General features: G+C 41.9%; 2 protein-coding genes across 3 annotated transcripts in view; one reads left to right on the plus strand and one right to left on the minus strand.

The window, feature by feature from the left end:
* Positions 1 to 37: 37 nt before the first annotated feature.
* STARD5 (StAR related lipid transfer domain containing 5) lies at positions 38 to 5348 on the plus strand. Its single transcript, XM_082060807.1, has 6 exons — positions 38 to 742; positions 821 to 870; positions 1004 to 1136; positions 2523 to 2640; positions 3203 to 3296; positions 3865 to 5348. Exons 1-6 carry the CDS (start codon positions 653 to 655, stop codon positions 4010 to 4012), a joined length of 633 nt encoding a protein of 210 aa, XP_081916933.1. The 5' UTR covers positions 38 to 652; the 3' UTR covers positions 4013 to 5348.
* A 2173-nt stretch (positions 5349 to 7521) lies between these two features.
* The window catches only part of IL16 (interleukin 16), a 29516-nt gene continuing 23176 nt past the window's right edge, over positions 7522 to 13861 (minus strand). For both annotated transcript variants that reach the window (XM_082060806.1, XM_082060805.1), the window contains exons 15-20: positions 12602 to 13694; positions 11923 to 12100; positions 10206 to 10307; positions 9277 to 9529; positions 8248 to 8373; positions 7522 to 7992 (exon numbers count right to left, since the gene is read on the minus strand). In XM_082060806.1, the coding sequence (XP_081916932.1) occupies positions 7799 to 7992; positions 8248 to 8373; positions 9277 to 9529; positions 10206 to 10307; positions 11923 to 12100; positions 12602 to 13694 (1946 nt within the window). In that variant the 3' untranslated portion in view covers positions 7522 to 7798. The remainder of the gene's footprint in view (positions 7993 to 8247; positions 8374 to 9276; positions 9530 to 10205; positions 10308 to 11922; positions 12101 to 12601; positions 13695 to 13861) is intronic.

The following is a 13861-nucleotide window of genomic DNA, read 5'->3' on the forward strand; positions in this document are numbered from 1 at the left end:
ATGACAGCATGGCTAGTTTGAATATAGTAGAGCTGGAACAAATCAGCAATGAGTTAATTACAGAGAATAGTGAGTTTCTTCAGGGTGTACTGCATGGGCAATGGAGTTATTTGACTGTAGCAATGCATGCCAGCCTTTTGTGTGAAATAATGAATCTTCTGTTAATTTGCTGGTGAGACTCCTCAGCACAGCTTCACTGTGGACATCTTTCTTTCCATGGCCTTTAAAACAACTTGATTCATTACTCCTAATTTAATTTTGATTTAATTTTATCCTGCTTTTCACACATCTGCAATTTTACACCTTCTTTAGATGCTGAAGATTGTTTTATTTTTCATGTCATTTGAATTACACCGGGATAAAAGAACTGTTGGCTTTAGCCAGAACCGAGCTGTCCCGTTTCCTCGCAGCCGCCCGTTGCTCGGTGGCTCTTTTCCGGACGGGGGGGCTGGCCGGGGGAGCCAGACCACGCCACCCGCGGCTCCGGGCTGCCGGGGTTGGCCGCCCCCAGCTCCGCCGCGGTTGCCGGGCCGGGCCGGCTGGAGCCGCGGCCCCTCGGGTGAGGAGGCGGCGCCGCCGTCGTCCCACGGGGGCGGTGCGAACCGGCGGCCTCATAGCCGCCAGCCCGGCGGCGGCTGCGCCCTGCCCGGCCATGGACTACGCGGGGCTCGCCGAGGCGGCGGTGGAGAAGGTGTGGCGGTACCGGCGGGACCCCGACGGCTGGCGGGGCAGCCGGAGCACGGTAAGCGGGCGGGGGCTGCTGGTTCGGGGTGGGGGGCTGGCCCGGCCCGGCGGCTGAAAGCTTCTTCCCGTCCCGCAGGGCGAGGTTTCGATTTCTTGGAGACCCTCCGAGGAGTTCGCTGGCAACTTGTGAGTACTCCCGGCTCCCCCCTGAGCTGCCCCAGATGCCGGGGTGGGGGACCGGCCCCCGCCGTCCTGCCGCGGGGTGTCGGGCCCAGGCGGGGCGGAGCAGCGGGTTTGGTTTCGTATCGTCCCGCCGCAGGTACCGGGGCGAGGGGATCGTGCCCGCCAGCACCCAGCGCCTCTGGGACTTCATCAAGCCGGAGGTCGGCGGGCTCAGGACCAAGTGGGACAAAACCGTGAAGGATTTTGAGCTTATCGAAGCCGTCAACGATGTAAGTTCCTTTAAAAACTGCTCCGGTGCAATCGATGCAGCATTGTTTTCGGAAATACTGGGCTCTGCACTGACTTCCCGGTTGTAGTGCCTCATGAAATGGCTTATATGCTATGTAGAGGGAGGTATTGAGTAATAATAATAATATAGAGATCTCAAGGAGTTGTATAGCCTTTGCCTGGATCAGTCTGACAGTGCTGGGATCAAGCATCTTTTTTTTTCTTTTCCGTAAATTGTATATATTCTCTTATCAGTGGTTTATCTCTCTGTAAGAACTACTAATACATTCTTGGCTAAATACTGCATACTTAAAATATGCAAATGCATAACATTAAAGATTCCCGTACTATGTTGTTGCTAATACCACAAATCAAGCTAAGCATGATTATTTTTAACAATCTATTTGTGAGAGGAGGTTTAGAGAATACATAGAGTGAGCTGGGCAGTGAAGCGGTCAGGTCATCAGGTGTTACTTCAGGCCCTGAATTTCACGATGGCAGCACACGATGCTCCTGTCGCACTCTGCCTTTAACAGACTGACTGACCCTGGGACCCAGCACTTTGTCTCAGTGTCCCTGTCATTAAAATGAAGATGCTGCACTTGGTGCATTGCATATGAAAAGAGCTATGTATGAGCAGTAGTTGCTGCTGCTGTGGTTATACAGTCAAATTTCTGTGTCTGTTTTTTGTTTTGAGTGTGTCAGAAACTTAAAAGGGCGTTTGATTTAGATCCCCAAATGTGAAGTGGATGGAGATGCTTAGAAGCAGCTAGGGTGCAAACACAACCAGTCCTGGGAATGTTTGCTCAAGTCCTGAGAAGATGATTTTGGGGGCAGAACCTTACAGTTATTTAGTATTTATTATAAACTTGAACTTTAGGAATGCTGCAACCTGTCACTTGAAATTCACAGAATTTATCAAACCTGCCAGCACTTAGCAGTGTGGTAGAAACCTCTGTTTTGGGAAGTGTGTCACCACAGAGCCCCCATAGAAGGGGATGGTAGTGTTAAGCTTCCTGCAGTGTAACAAATCTGGTTATCAAGTTATGATATGATACAAAGAAGTTACCTTTGTTAGCTTCCTAGCAATGAGATTCATTTTGACTCTTCTATGAGGGTAGATGTGCCAGATTTGCTTTTCAGTATCCCTTGTGGTATCTATCCTTAAATAACCTGTGAGCAACACACGATGTTGTTTTTCTCTGTTAAACTGTCCTTCATCAACATACTGTAGTGTATTTTGACTGTGCTGGTTTGCATTTTGTTCAACAAAGGGTGAATAGAACTCCTTGATACAGTTTTAAGTTGTACCTGAAAGTACAGAGATTTTTTTTCCTGCTGTACTTTTGAAAGCATCAACTGATACTACTCTATTTTGTGATTTCCAGAATGTCTCTGTATGCAGAACCACAACCTCTTCAGCTTTGATGGGGGCTATTTCACCAAGAGAATTTGTAGATGTGGTATCCATAAAGCGGTACGAAGATGGGACGATGCTGTCTGCTGGTAAGAATGATTGTGTTCTCAACATGTTCGCGTTATGTTAAGCGATAATCATCAGACACCAGAAATAAATATAAAATTTAAAAGTAATATGCTGTTTAGTGGTTGTTGGTCTTGTTTCAGCTGTCTCATTTTCCCATCCTGTTCAGGAATACCTTGCCAGGGATTTATATACTTGCTAGAGTGCAGCTTCTCAGCAGTCAAGCAGCATATACCTTTGTGACATGGATTAATTGGAAGTAACTTAAGTGACCTCTCAAGAAAAGCGGTGCCCTCACACAACATGGGTTCAGTGAAGCCCCCTCCAAGTGTCTGGATGCTTAGTTCAGAGCTCAGTAGCAGTCGCTTCTAAATTTAACACTTCTTTGATTTCTCTATTCCGTGACCAGAGTGGTTCCTTTTAATGGTCTTTTCTGACCACTGGTATGGCACAGCCCCACATTTAAAAGGTTATACTGCCATTCTTCTTAAATGTTTTATCTTCTCAGCTGGTGCTTTGAGTACCAAGGGCTTTTTTTCCATCTCCTGTGAAAATGACATTTTTCTTGAATGCTTTTCTGTATAGGCACCAATGTGGAACACCCACTGTGTCTTCCTCGGCCAAATATCGTGAGAGGTTTTAATTATGCCTGTGGTTGTTTCTGTATACCTCTACCAGGGTAAGGAGTGATCTTTTTGATGTCATGTGTTCTAAAGCCCTTCTTCTCCATTGCGCAGTGTGTTTGTGTGTGTATGGCCACATGTGATCTGTAGCCTCTTGGCAATAACATCTTTCTGTCTTCCTTTGGCTGATAATCATTATGACTTGAGTGCCCTTTTTGTTCTCTTGTTTTTGTGCAATGAATTAGTCTCTCTTCATTTCCTAGAGCAAAGTCTTTAATGTTACAGGAACTATCATCATGGTAGGATTCTTGCTGACCTCTTAAGAGATTCACCAGAACATACAAATATGGTCTTAATTTTTGGTAAATGAGTATCTAGTTGTTTATTACATTGCCATAATTCACAAACAGAATCGTGTACCTAATTAGGGTTTAGTTTAACTGTAATTTGACTTGTGGGGATAACCACATTTCTTGAAATTTGGAATTTATGTCTCTTGTTTGTTGTTTTTTTTAAAAAAGTACTTAGAAATATTTATCATTGGACAATAAATATAAAAGTAATTGTAAAATTCTTAATGCTTTTAAACCACTGGCTATAAAATCATTTGCATTGTCTTTGCAGGGAGCCAGACAGGACTCAACTCCTCGGTTTCTTTCAGACAGATGTTGGTGGCTTTCTTCCCCAGTCGGTGGTGGAAACCTTCATTCCAACTACCATAACTGCGTTTTACAGCAACCTGACTAAAGCTGTTAAGTCATTAAAAGTGTGACAAGACCAATTGCTGACATCAGTAGCTGAGGGTAGGAAAAAAATGTCAGCTTGAGGGTAGAAATAGGAAGTGGACCTTTTGGGACTTTACTGCCAGCAAAGATACTTGTGAAAGGTGGAGGGGAAGCAATGGCTTGAATGAAGTAAATTTTTAAACCAGCATTTCCTACCTGTCCCTATACAAAGCACTTTTCCAATACGATATCCTTCATTTGCATTAGCAAAATATCAGACTGGAGGCTGGAAAAATCGTGGAGACAGCCCTGGTGGCTGTCTGTGGGGAGAAGATACACAAATGACATTGTTCTGGGCCACGCTTTGTCAGTGTCTGCGAGGAGGAGCATTGCTAAAACCCACTTAGCACTACAGCATCAGCCGAGTGCAGGTCAGCCCTGTTTCATCTCTGAAGCTCCCCGCAGTCTCCTGTGGAATAATGTTCCTTCCCCAAAAGAAGAGGTAGCTCTTGTGCTGCTTCCACTCTTGGAGCTGCTAAGATGCTTCAGTGGATCCAAGCCAGCAAATGGTAAAAGCCAGAGCAAATTGGATTGTGTGGAAGATCCTACTTGTTTTTTCCAGCAGACTTCAGTACTAAAGGTAAATACGCCTTAAGTGCTTTTTTCCTGAATCAAGGTCTAGCAGCGCAAATCAATTCATATGTCTGTGGGTTGGCAAACAAACATTCTTTCTTTCTTCCCTCTATTCCAAAACCAGTGATTGTCATGTCATGAAACAAACTGCACTGACACATTAGCAATAAATAAAGAGTATTAAGCACTTTACCTGCCTTTTTAAAAACTGCACTTGACCATTTTTACCTGCATTTTTGAACCTTTTTCACTCTCTTGTGGTGAGAGTTTTAAACGGGTAAATAATCAGTTCTGTAGCTTAGTCTTGACTTGACAGACCCTAAGGATGTGCTTTTTCTCTAAGACCTGTTTGCCTCGTAGCATTATCTTGGGAAACTGGCTTCTGATTTTGTGTGCAGTGATGTGTCCAGTTTTAGAAAATACTTACGGTGCTGGTTACTGCAGGAATATCAGACGTTACTATAGATTACATATAATTACAAAAGGAAAACTAATTGCTGAATTAGGAATTTAAATGCAGGTTGTGATTTTAATTCTGTACCTTGATTATTTGACAAGGTTAATATGTTCTGCTTTCTGTCCCTGTATTTTATATTTAGTATAAGGCAAGGACCTGCACACAGTTTGCCACTGTCAATCCCACCCTATGGAATAAATTTTTCAAGGAATCTGTTTTTAATCTAGTCTCCTTTGTGTACAAAGATTTTAAAATTTGTATGTGTGTGATGAAATAAATATTTTTCTGCTACATTCTGCTGTTTTTCCTGGATTATCCTTTGAAATGGTTCCTCATGCACCTGCTTTGCCAGAAAGGAAATAAAAGAGCCACTTGGACCTCCAGGATCTCTCTGAATTCAAGGCAACAAGAGAGGGAAAAGCCTTCACTCCTGTTCACACTCCCTTCTAACTGGGGATAAAGGTGTTTTGGTGAGAGCACTCACCTTCCCAACTTCTTTGCTCTTGATTCGTTCTTATTTCCAATATAGATTGCTGCTTTCTGTACTTAAGAAGAGTAATAAATTCACTGAGGAGATGTTTGGACCCTGATATTACGGAGACTCATACATATATTTGTCTAAACGTACCAAAGTTGTTAGGCACGAAGTTCAATATCTCGACACTTCTTTGCAAGATTATTATTTGCTTAATTTGCAAAAAGTTCAAGGTGCAGAGCTCAGATCACCACTTGTTATTCCTGCAAGTAAACCTTTTAGAGACAATGGGGCCTTTTCTTCTTTATTACTCTGAGCAATAAAGGTGTTAGGTGAGGCTCCTCTTTGGGATAACTTAAGGATCCCTTTTCTAAGTTTCAACATGTTATATCCAGAAAGACTTAAGAGTTCTTAATGTTCAGCCTTCTGCCCTCCAAAATTGGAGCTGGAAGTGTCTTGGCAAAGATCACCTTGTAAGATTTTGGAGGACTCCCCAGTGAGACTCGCCGCCTGCCACCCAGTGTGTTTTGATGCAGATGCCAGGAAATGCAGAAGCATGCAAAAACTGAAATACTTTGCAAGTGAAGTGAGGAGAACCCCGCTGGAAAAAAGTGAGAGCAAGCCTGTCTTGGTGGTTCTATGTCAGTTCTTAAATTGATGACATTAAAGAGCTGTTTCAGGTGAGGACACCTTCAGCGGATGTTAAATACAAGAAATTCTACCAAAAAGAAAAGAGAAATATTCAGAGAATTTTAAGTAGGTACCAGTTAAATGTATGAAAAGATTCCCTCTCACATTTTTTTCCTGTTCTGGTTCCTACCTAATCTGTAGAAATTTTGTTTTGAGGATGGTTTTGTTGATTTGTGGAAAAAACAACTCAACTGGGAAGGGGGTTAGAACTGTGGAGGTAGATGGTCTGTCAAGAATATTCTTTCCAGGATTAACATAGAAGTAATTTGTGAGGAAAGGCCAAAGCAAGTTCTATGCCTGTATCCAGTTAAATACCTTCTGCTGTCTGTCCTGCTTCCCTTTCTCTCAATTGCTGTTTCTGTGACATTGTGGTAAGTGCACGGAAAACAGCTTCTGAACTCCTGCAGTTTATGGTTTGGTGAAATTAAGTATTCGAAGAAGGATGCAGCAATTCCAGGCTCTGGGAAGGTGAATGGCCAAGGACAATAACCAGTGCAGCCTTCTGGCTTTCAGCTAGTGAGTCACTTCCATCCTGATGTTGCATCTCTCCCTTCAGTGAAATGGGGCAGAGAAGACCAAATGGGTCCCCAAGACCATCTTGCCATTGATACACGTGCTGCTGCTGGTAGAAATCCATACGTTGCTTAGAGAGCACTGACAAAATGCCGATAGCAGCATCTGAAGCGTAGATTTATCTCCAGGTTATTTAGTATTTGCAGAATAAATATTTGGATTCAGAACTTTTAATTCCTAAATGCTCTCAGTGGTACTTTTCCTTACAAAAATAACAAAAGGACATTTCAAAAAATGCATGTGGTGAGAAGGTAAGAGTTGGTTTTAAATGACCTTATTACTCTCCTGCTGCAGCCCTCTGAGACCTTTGGCTAGAGGAAAGTTAGAAAAACCTCTCCTATATTATCTTCGGCATCCTGCCTCACCCTTGCAATACCATGGGACACTCCTTCCCCCTGCCCTCGTGTTTCCCTGCAGGAGCTCAGATGCTTCTGTCAGCTGCTCCTACAAAGTTTCCCTATTCAGGTTCTGGCTGTTGTGTGGTTTGAATAGAAAAGCTGGAGTTTTTCAGGACTGGTTGTCCTTTTGACACACAAAGTTGTATCTACCTTTCTCTGTCCTTTCTACCTTGTCTACGGCTTTTCCTTTGCTGTAGCATTCAGGCTTTTAGACACATTGCTTCCCCCTGGGAAGGTAAGGCATGAAGCAAGGCTTGTACAGTAGGACTGAAAACTTAGCACAGAATGTGCTTCTGATATCTGTTAATGGCTTAAAATAGGAGAATGCTATAGTTGTCACATATTTTATTACAACCAGTCTATTATTAATAATAGTCATTCTTTTATAATTCTACACTTTGGAACATCTGTTTCTGAATGTTGAAATAAGAACCATGCACATTTCGTGCACGTCTGATTTTATCCCAGACCGCTTGCTCTGTAACTGGCAGTAAGATCATGCATACTTTTCATATGTGCCTTCTGAGTATCTTGCTGTGCTAGCCAAATGGCTGCAATTAATAAAATCCTTTTTTTATTTATTTTTAGTATGGGCAGTAGTCTAATCTTACAAAGTTTTAGATGATTTGCTGGTAACAGAGCTTGGATTCTTCCTCTTGATGACAGCTGTGATGGGCCCATCAGGTAATGCCTTGATTATATTCCACGCTTCGAAACGAGTGAGTCCTTGCATGACAGTTGTGTGCACTTGTAATAGCTCATCACCAGGCTGAACAGGGCTGCTTTGCTCTAATGCGGTCCCTGGAGAAAGAAAAAGGATTTCCTTTAATTCATTGTGCGGAGGAGGCTTTAACAGATCTTTCACTTCTTAAGGATCACCAGCATGTTTGGTATAAACCACCTGGGCTCAGCAAACAACAAATTACTGGCACTGCACAGGGTAATGCTACATTTACAAAAAATATTCTTTTCTTTGTGTAAGCCAGCAGTCAGTTATGAACTGCACAAGTTTGCATCAGCCAAGAACCTGCTGTGTATGCATTTATGTGTGTTTACCTTTAAATATTCTGTTGATGATGATGGGTTTATCTCCGTGAACAGAGCCCTTCCCTCCTTCCAGGCTGAATCCTAAACCAGCAGGTGTTTTCTCTAGGGTTACAGTGTAGATTGTATCTTCATTTGCTGGAAACAAATGGAAAGTTAGCAGATGGGCACCACACAGTCTGGAAAGCTAAAACATCTGTTACAAAAAATGAACTTCCATTTTGCTTGTAAAGGCACCATAAACTGCCAAATGAAAGAGAAAACTATAATTTTTAATTCCTCATTTTGTTATTGTAAAGCCCTCTGGGAAGCTGGGGAGAAAGAGTTGAGTTTGAATTCATGGCAAAGAGGAAATATAAAAATGAAAGCCGGTGACATTTACTAGAATTAGAAAAATCTGTTCAATGAACAGAATTTAAGGTAAACATATTTGTCTTTATGTTAGTTATGAAATCGTTATCGACTACAAAGCTGCTAATGTTTATTTGCAGTATGAAAATAAAGCTACAGATCTCTAGATTATGCTTTAGAAAAACAAAAAAAAAGCACAGAAATATTTTCAGAATGTGACAAGTTCTGTAAAAATCTGATCTTGCTGTGTTTCATATGTAGCCATCTGCTATGTCAAACAATAGCACATTGTTTGTTCAAACAGAAATTCTCTTTCACAGAGAAAAAGTCTGGTAAACTAGTATCTAATAATATTAGAATAAAGAATCACTGTCCACTGAGTTGGCATTATATTTTCAATTAGACGTGTTATTACAATAATAAACCTTGTATGTCTACAGACATTTATACAGAGGACCACATGTTTTTTTCAGAGGGTTCCTTTATTTTAGAAATCCGTTAAGTCCTTCCCTTTCCAACAAAGTTATTCCAAACGTTTGCTTCAGGAATGTTTTATTAACTGCGCTGTCTTTAATCATGGTTCTCAGATTTACACAACCAACGCTGAGCTCCTTTATGAATGCCCAGGATTTCAGGAGGTGAGTAAACACGTAACAGGTGGGGGCTGCAAGGTGACACCACTGAACTTACCAGACTCTTGTGAGGCATCACTTGCTACTGAAGATGTACTGGAGTCAATCAAAACACTGTGATTTTTTTCTCCATCTTTAGCTTTTCTGGTGACAACAACAGCTTGTCTGGGTTGTCGAGCCTGTCGCATGATTGCTGAGGCATCGCTGTGAGTAGCGCCTTTCAGGGACTTTCCATTAATGGATAGTACTTCATCACCTTTCTGAATAGTTCCTTCCTGAGATGCTAGCCCATTGGGAAACACTTTGTGAACCTATTGAAGAGCCCAGTCAGCACACACACACACAAGAGAAGAGAGAAAAAAGGACAAATAAATAGATCACTTAGTTAATACATTTTACCATGTGCATTTTCCATTCTTTGCCAGGAGCACGTTGCTTCTAGTGTGTTTCGGGACTGAGGGCTGAATAAATTTGTACAGAGGAGTTCTCCTGGGCACAGCCCTCCTCAAGCAGCTCAGCAACCTCCTTCGCCCCAGTATCAGATGGCCAAGGCCTTGCTGCCCATGGTACGTACCTTCCCTATGCTGCCTCCTGACCCCTCGCTGCTCTGCTAGTGGGAGGAAGAAGGCACGAAACTGGTTTCTAGCTTCCAGGTGTCTTGTATGTCTACACGCTCACCTCATTCCTCCTGATCACCCTGCATGTCTTCTAGAAGCATGTGAATAAGGTGTTGGTTACTTTCTGCTGAGGGCTACTTGTTGTTCTTGCAGAGCTGTTGGGGGACACCACTGCCCATCACCTGGAGAGGGCAGCTCTGTGCACAAGGATCCTGTTTTCACCCATTAAGACCATGATTCTTCTGACTCTCAGTACAGCTATCTACTTTGATTATGCCAAAACCTATCTCTGTAGTAGAAAAGCAGTAAGCTATAGATTTTTAGGTGCAATAGTTGCGTTTTGAGTATTTTTAAGAAAGCTCCTACTTACTGTTATCACTTTGTTTTCTAGATCAATGCCCCCTGCCAGACTGAATCCAAGCCCAGTATCTTCTTCTTTATGCAAAATTGTAACATGAATGTCATCAAATTCCTAGGCAGAGAAAGAAATAATGTCAAGAACTTCCCAACAGATATGTCAATATGATTGGAAAATCAGCATCTTTTCTTTTTGTCCATTGTGTTTTTTTATAATGATACTTAGTGGCATAAGCATAATACTGAGACATGTTTAGTAATTGGTTTCTATCAAATTTACCTATCGTTTACCCATTTTTATAAAACACTAGTTCGTGTCTAAAATTGTTCTGGTTTGGTAAACAGGTTATTGGTTGGATCTGGACCAGGAATTGAATGATATTAAAGAGTATAGATATCAGGTACTGTAGAAATAGAAAATATTGCTGAGTCATATTAGAGAACCTTTCCATTGAAAAAGTGGAAGAAGAATCTGGCATACAACTCATGTGTCACAGCTTAAAAATTGTTTTCAGTCTTATTTTTATTTTTTAGCAATGTTGTAGTAGTGGGTAAACTGTCTCTGACAGTGTTATACCAAAGACGAGTTTATATAGGGTAACAGCTCCTGTTTAACCAAGTTTCTTAAGGAAACTCTTGACCACAATTTTGCAATCATGTTCAGTATGTGAGCAACTGTAGTTGCATCTTTTGACAGGGTGTCATTTCCTTCCACAATCAAATCCTTCCACAATCGAATTCGATTATGGAATTTCCTTACACGATCAAATCGAATTTCCTTCCAAATCAAATCTGGGTACCTGTTGCTCAGAGATTGCCCTGAAAGTTCCATGAAAACAGGTGACTTAGTATAAGACTAATGTCCACTGAAGGCAACATTGCAACAGAGCTCTTACTGCTCATCAGACCAAATACATCAACTTTGGATGTTAACAAGAAACACAAATTGACACAAAATTCCTCTTTCTTAAATCCTGCTTGTCAAACTGTTTTTGTTTGCAACATACTGGCCAAGTTTGATGTAGTCTGTAAGAATCTGTTTGACATGAGGATATGTGTAGCCAGCACTCTGCTCACGCTCTGTGTGGTACAGACAGGAACCAGGACTAACTGGGGACACGTGCCACTGCAGTCAACTAAGGGGCAAAAACTATATTAACTCTGGTTTGTGGGTGCGTTAATGCAGTTATGCTGCTATTTCACAGCTTGGAGTGTCTTAACACCACAAGCATGCAGCTGCCAGCAGAAGCTGAACTGTTGTCAATGCAGAGTTCTGGATGTTATCTGCTTTTTCTTTTAGTGTGAGCAGTCTTAAAGTCTTTACGGTTCTGGAATGCACATATTTAACCTTGATTTTGACTTATTCTGAGCTTTATCACAATTTTAGATGAATCCAGTAAGACTAAAGATTGCTCAGTATCCCCAAAATGAGGCATTGGGTATCTCAGACTGGCAACTTAAATGAAAAGAAAGGCCTCCAAAATATCAATACCTACTTCTGCATGCGCTGACCTCACCTGCTGAATAACTGCTATCCCATTAGATAGATGGATATTACTCTTGCTTACTTATCTTTTGAAGACTTCTTTGAGATTTTTGAGCTAACCATTACTACTGGTACATATTGAGATGACTTTTACGTCTCATAATATCAAGTTGCAAAGATTAACCAAACGCATCCACTCCACAGCTTTCTGAAACACTTGCACGAAGAGAAAAAGCGGATTTACCTTTAAGGTTGCTTCATCTAGTGATTTGACTTCCTCTATAAGCTTTGCTAACTCTTCGGGGGACAGCAGAGAGATGACGGACTGCCCTGACGTGCCGGATGCTTGAGGTGAGCCACGTTCCTGTTCCTCTCTCTCGCTGTCTGCTAGGCTCGCCGTATATTCTCTCAACTCAGAGAGGCTGTCCCGTGGTGACAAGAATAAAAAGGACATGTTAGTTATGAAAGAATATACCCACAAAAGCACAGCAAAATTTTGGAGCAGTCCTCTTTTGGTCTTATCAGCATTTAATTGGGGTGGTAGTTCCTATAATAAATATTGTGATAGATACAAATGTAAATTAATCATGTTAGCCTAATAGAAGAAGGATCTATCACATAAAAGAATAGGAATGATCAGGCCCCAGGCAAAACCAGACTTAAATCTCCTTTATCATGGAGATGCTAGAAATATTCCTCAAGTAGGAGGAAGCTTGAAATACGCATGCGCTTATATAATACAAATGAAAAATCAGCCTAACAGTCATGCGAGTCATCCAGCCTTCCTGCTTTAAAAAGTTCTTAACTTAGTCTGTGCTTTACTACTGTCTGCTACTGCCTTAGAATGTTAATCTGTCCATGGATCAGCACAGATTCTCAACAATGGTGATCTGCAAATCTGATTTTTAAATATGGTGTCTTACTTCAGTGAAAATCCAGTGTCCAGGTGGTGATTCTCACTTGCGGGTGAGACAGAAGTCCCATCCTCCTCCACGGAGGACTGAGACAATGTGTCCGGAGTCTCCCATGAGCTGTTTCCAGAAGAGACTGGAGACTGAGGAAGGCAAAGCAAAGATTTCATTAAAGCAGATGACACGTGGCTACTGATGGAATAGATTTTGCTACACTTTTCATCATATGGCTTCATCATCTCACAAGACTGGGATGCAGTAAGTGGGAAGCTTCGCGATCTTAGGCTGTGCGCTTTTGCTACTGATACAAGATGAGGAGTTGCAACAGCTTCTGTAGCTAAGAGACCCAAGGAATGTTCGGTGTTGGCATCGTTGCTTTTCTCTGAACCAGCTGCAGGAACCTCCCTGGGAGAGGAAGATCTGTCCAGGCTCTTGGTACCTGTGACCACAAATGACTTAGACTGTGGGCTTGTTTCACAATGCTGGAGAAAGGCTTGGCTTAAATGGGCTGGAGCCACTTCTGGCCCTGTTGCAGTGGGACAGGGTTCTTTCTGGGCCGATGGTTTTAAGCTAAACCTTCGGTGTATTTTCTCAGGTGACTGCGGAGCACTCAAGGATTCAAATGAGCTTATTCTTTGTTTTATTGATGATCCCCTAGGAGAGACACGGGATAAGCTGGATTGCCGTTCTTTGCTGGAAATACTCTCAGGGTCAGGAGGACTTTGATCTGACTGTGTTTTCAGGTCTGAATTTGCTTTTCTCAGTCCCTTCAGACTCTGGCGAAACCAGGCTGGCTTAGGTGCAACAGGAGGACCCTTTTTCACGCTGTCATTTTCGTCGGGTTTTAGCACTTTTGAGCTGACTATTTCTGATTCTGATTTCTTCAAAACTGTCTCCGAGCTGCTTTGATTTTGATTCTCTTTATTTGTGTTGATGCCAGGTTGCAAATCTAAGTGGACGTTGTCTTCACTCATGGTAGGGTTAAATAAGCTTTTTATGCAGTCAGAAATTTTAACCCAAGGGTCTTCTGTTGTCGTATCAAGACTATAATCTACCCGTGCTTGTCTTTTAAGTATAGGCCTTTGTACTGATGAAAGTGGACACCCTGTATTAGAAAAACATTGATTATAAAAAAGCCTCCTTCTCTGTCCCTTATCTATGCATTGTTATTACTTCATTAAATTTGAATTTCGTTCAATCCCCAAAAGGTATTTTTTTTAAAGCTTCTGAAAAGTTTAAACTTTTCCAAAATTCACATTTCTTGATCCACAA

The sequence above is a fragment of the Streptopelia decaocto genome (genome assembly GCF_964273445.1).
Source record: "Streptopelia decaocto genome assembly, chromosome: 9".
NCBI lineage: Eukaryota > Metazoa > Chordata > Aves > Columbiformes > Columbidae > Streptopelia > Streptopelia decaocto.

Coding starts and splice junctions, on each gene's coding strand:
- STARD5 (XM_082060807.1), top strand. CDS start 653: ATGGACTACGCGGGGCTCGCCGAGGCGGCGGTGGAGAAGGTGTGGCGG. Junction 871..1,003: donor GAGGAGTTCGCTGGCAACTT/GTGAGTACTCCC, acceptor GTCCCGCCGCAG/GTACCGGGGCGAGGGGATCG. Junction 2,641..3,202: donor TGGGACGATGCTGTCTGCTG/GTAAGAATGATT, acceptor TTTTCTGTATAG/GCACCAATGTGGAACACCCA.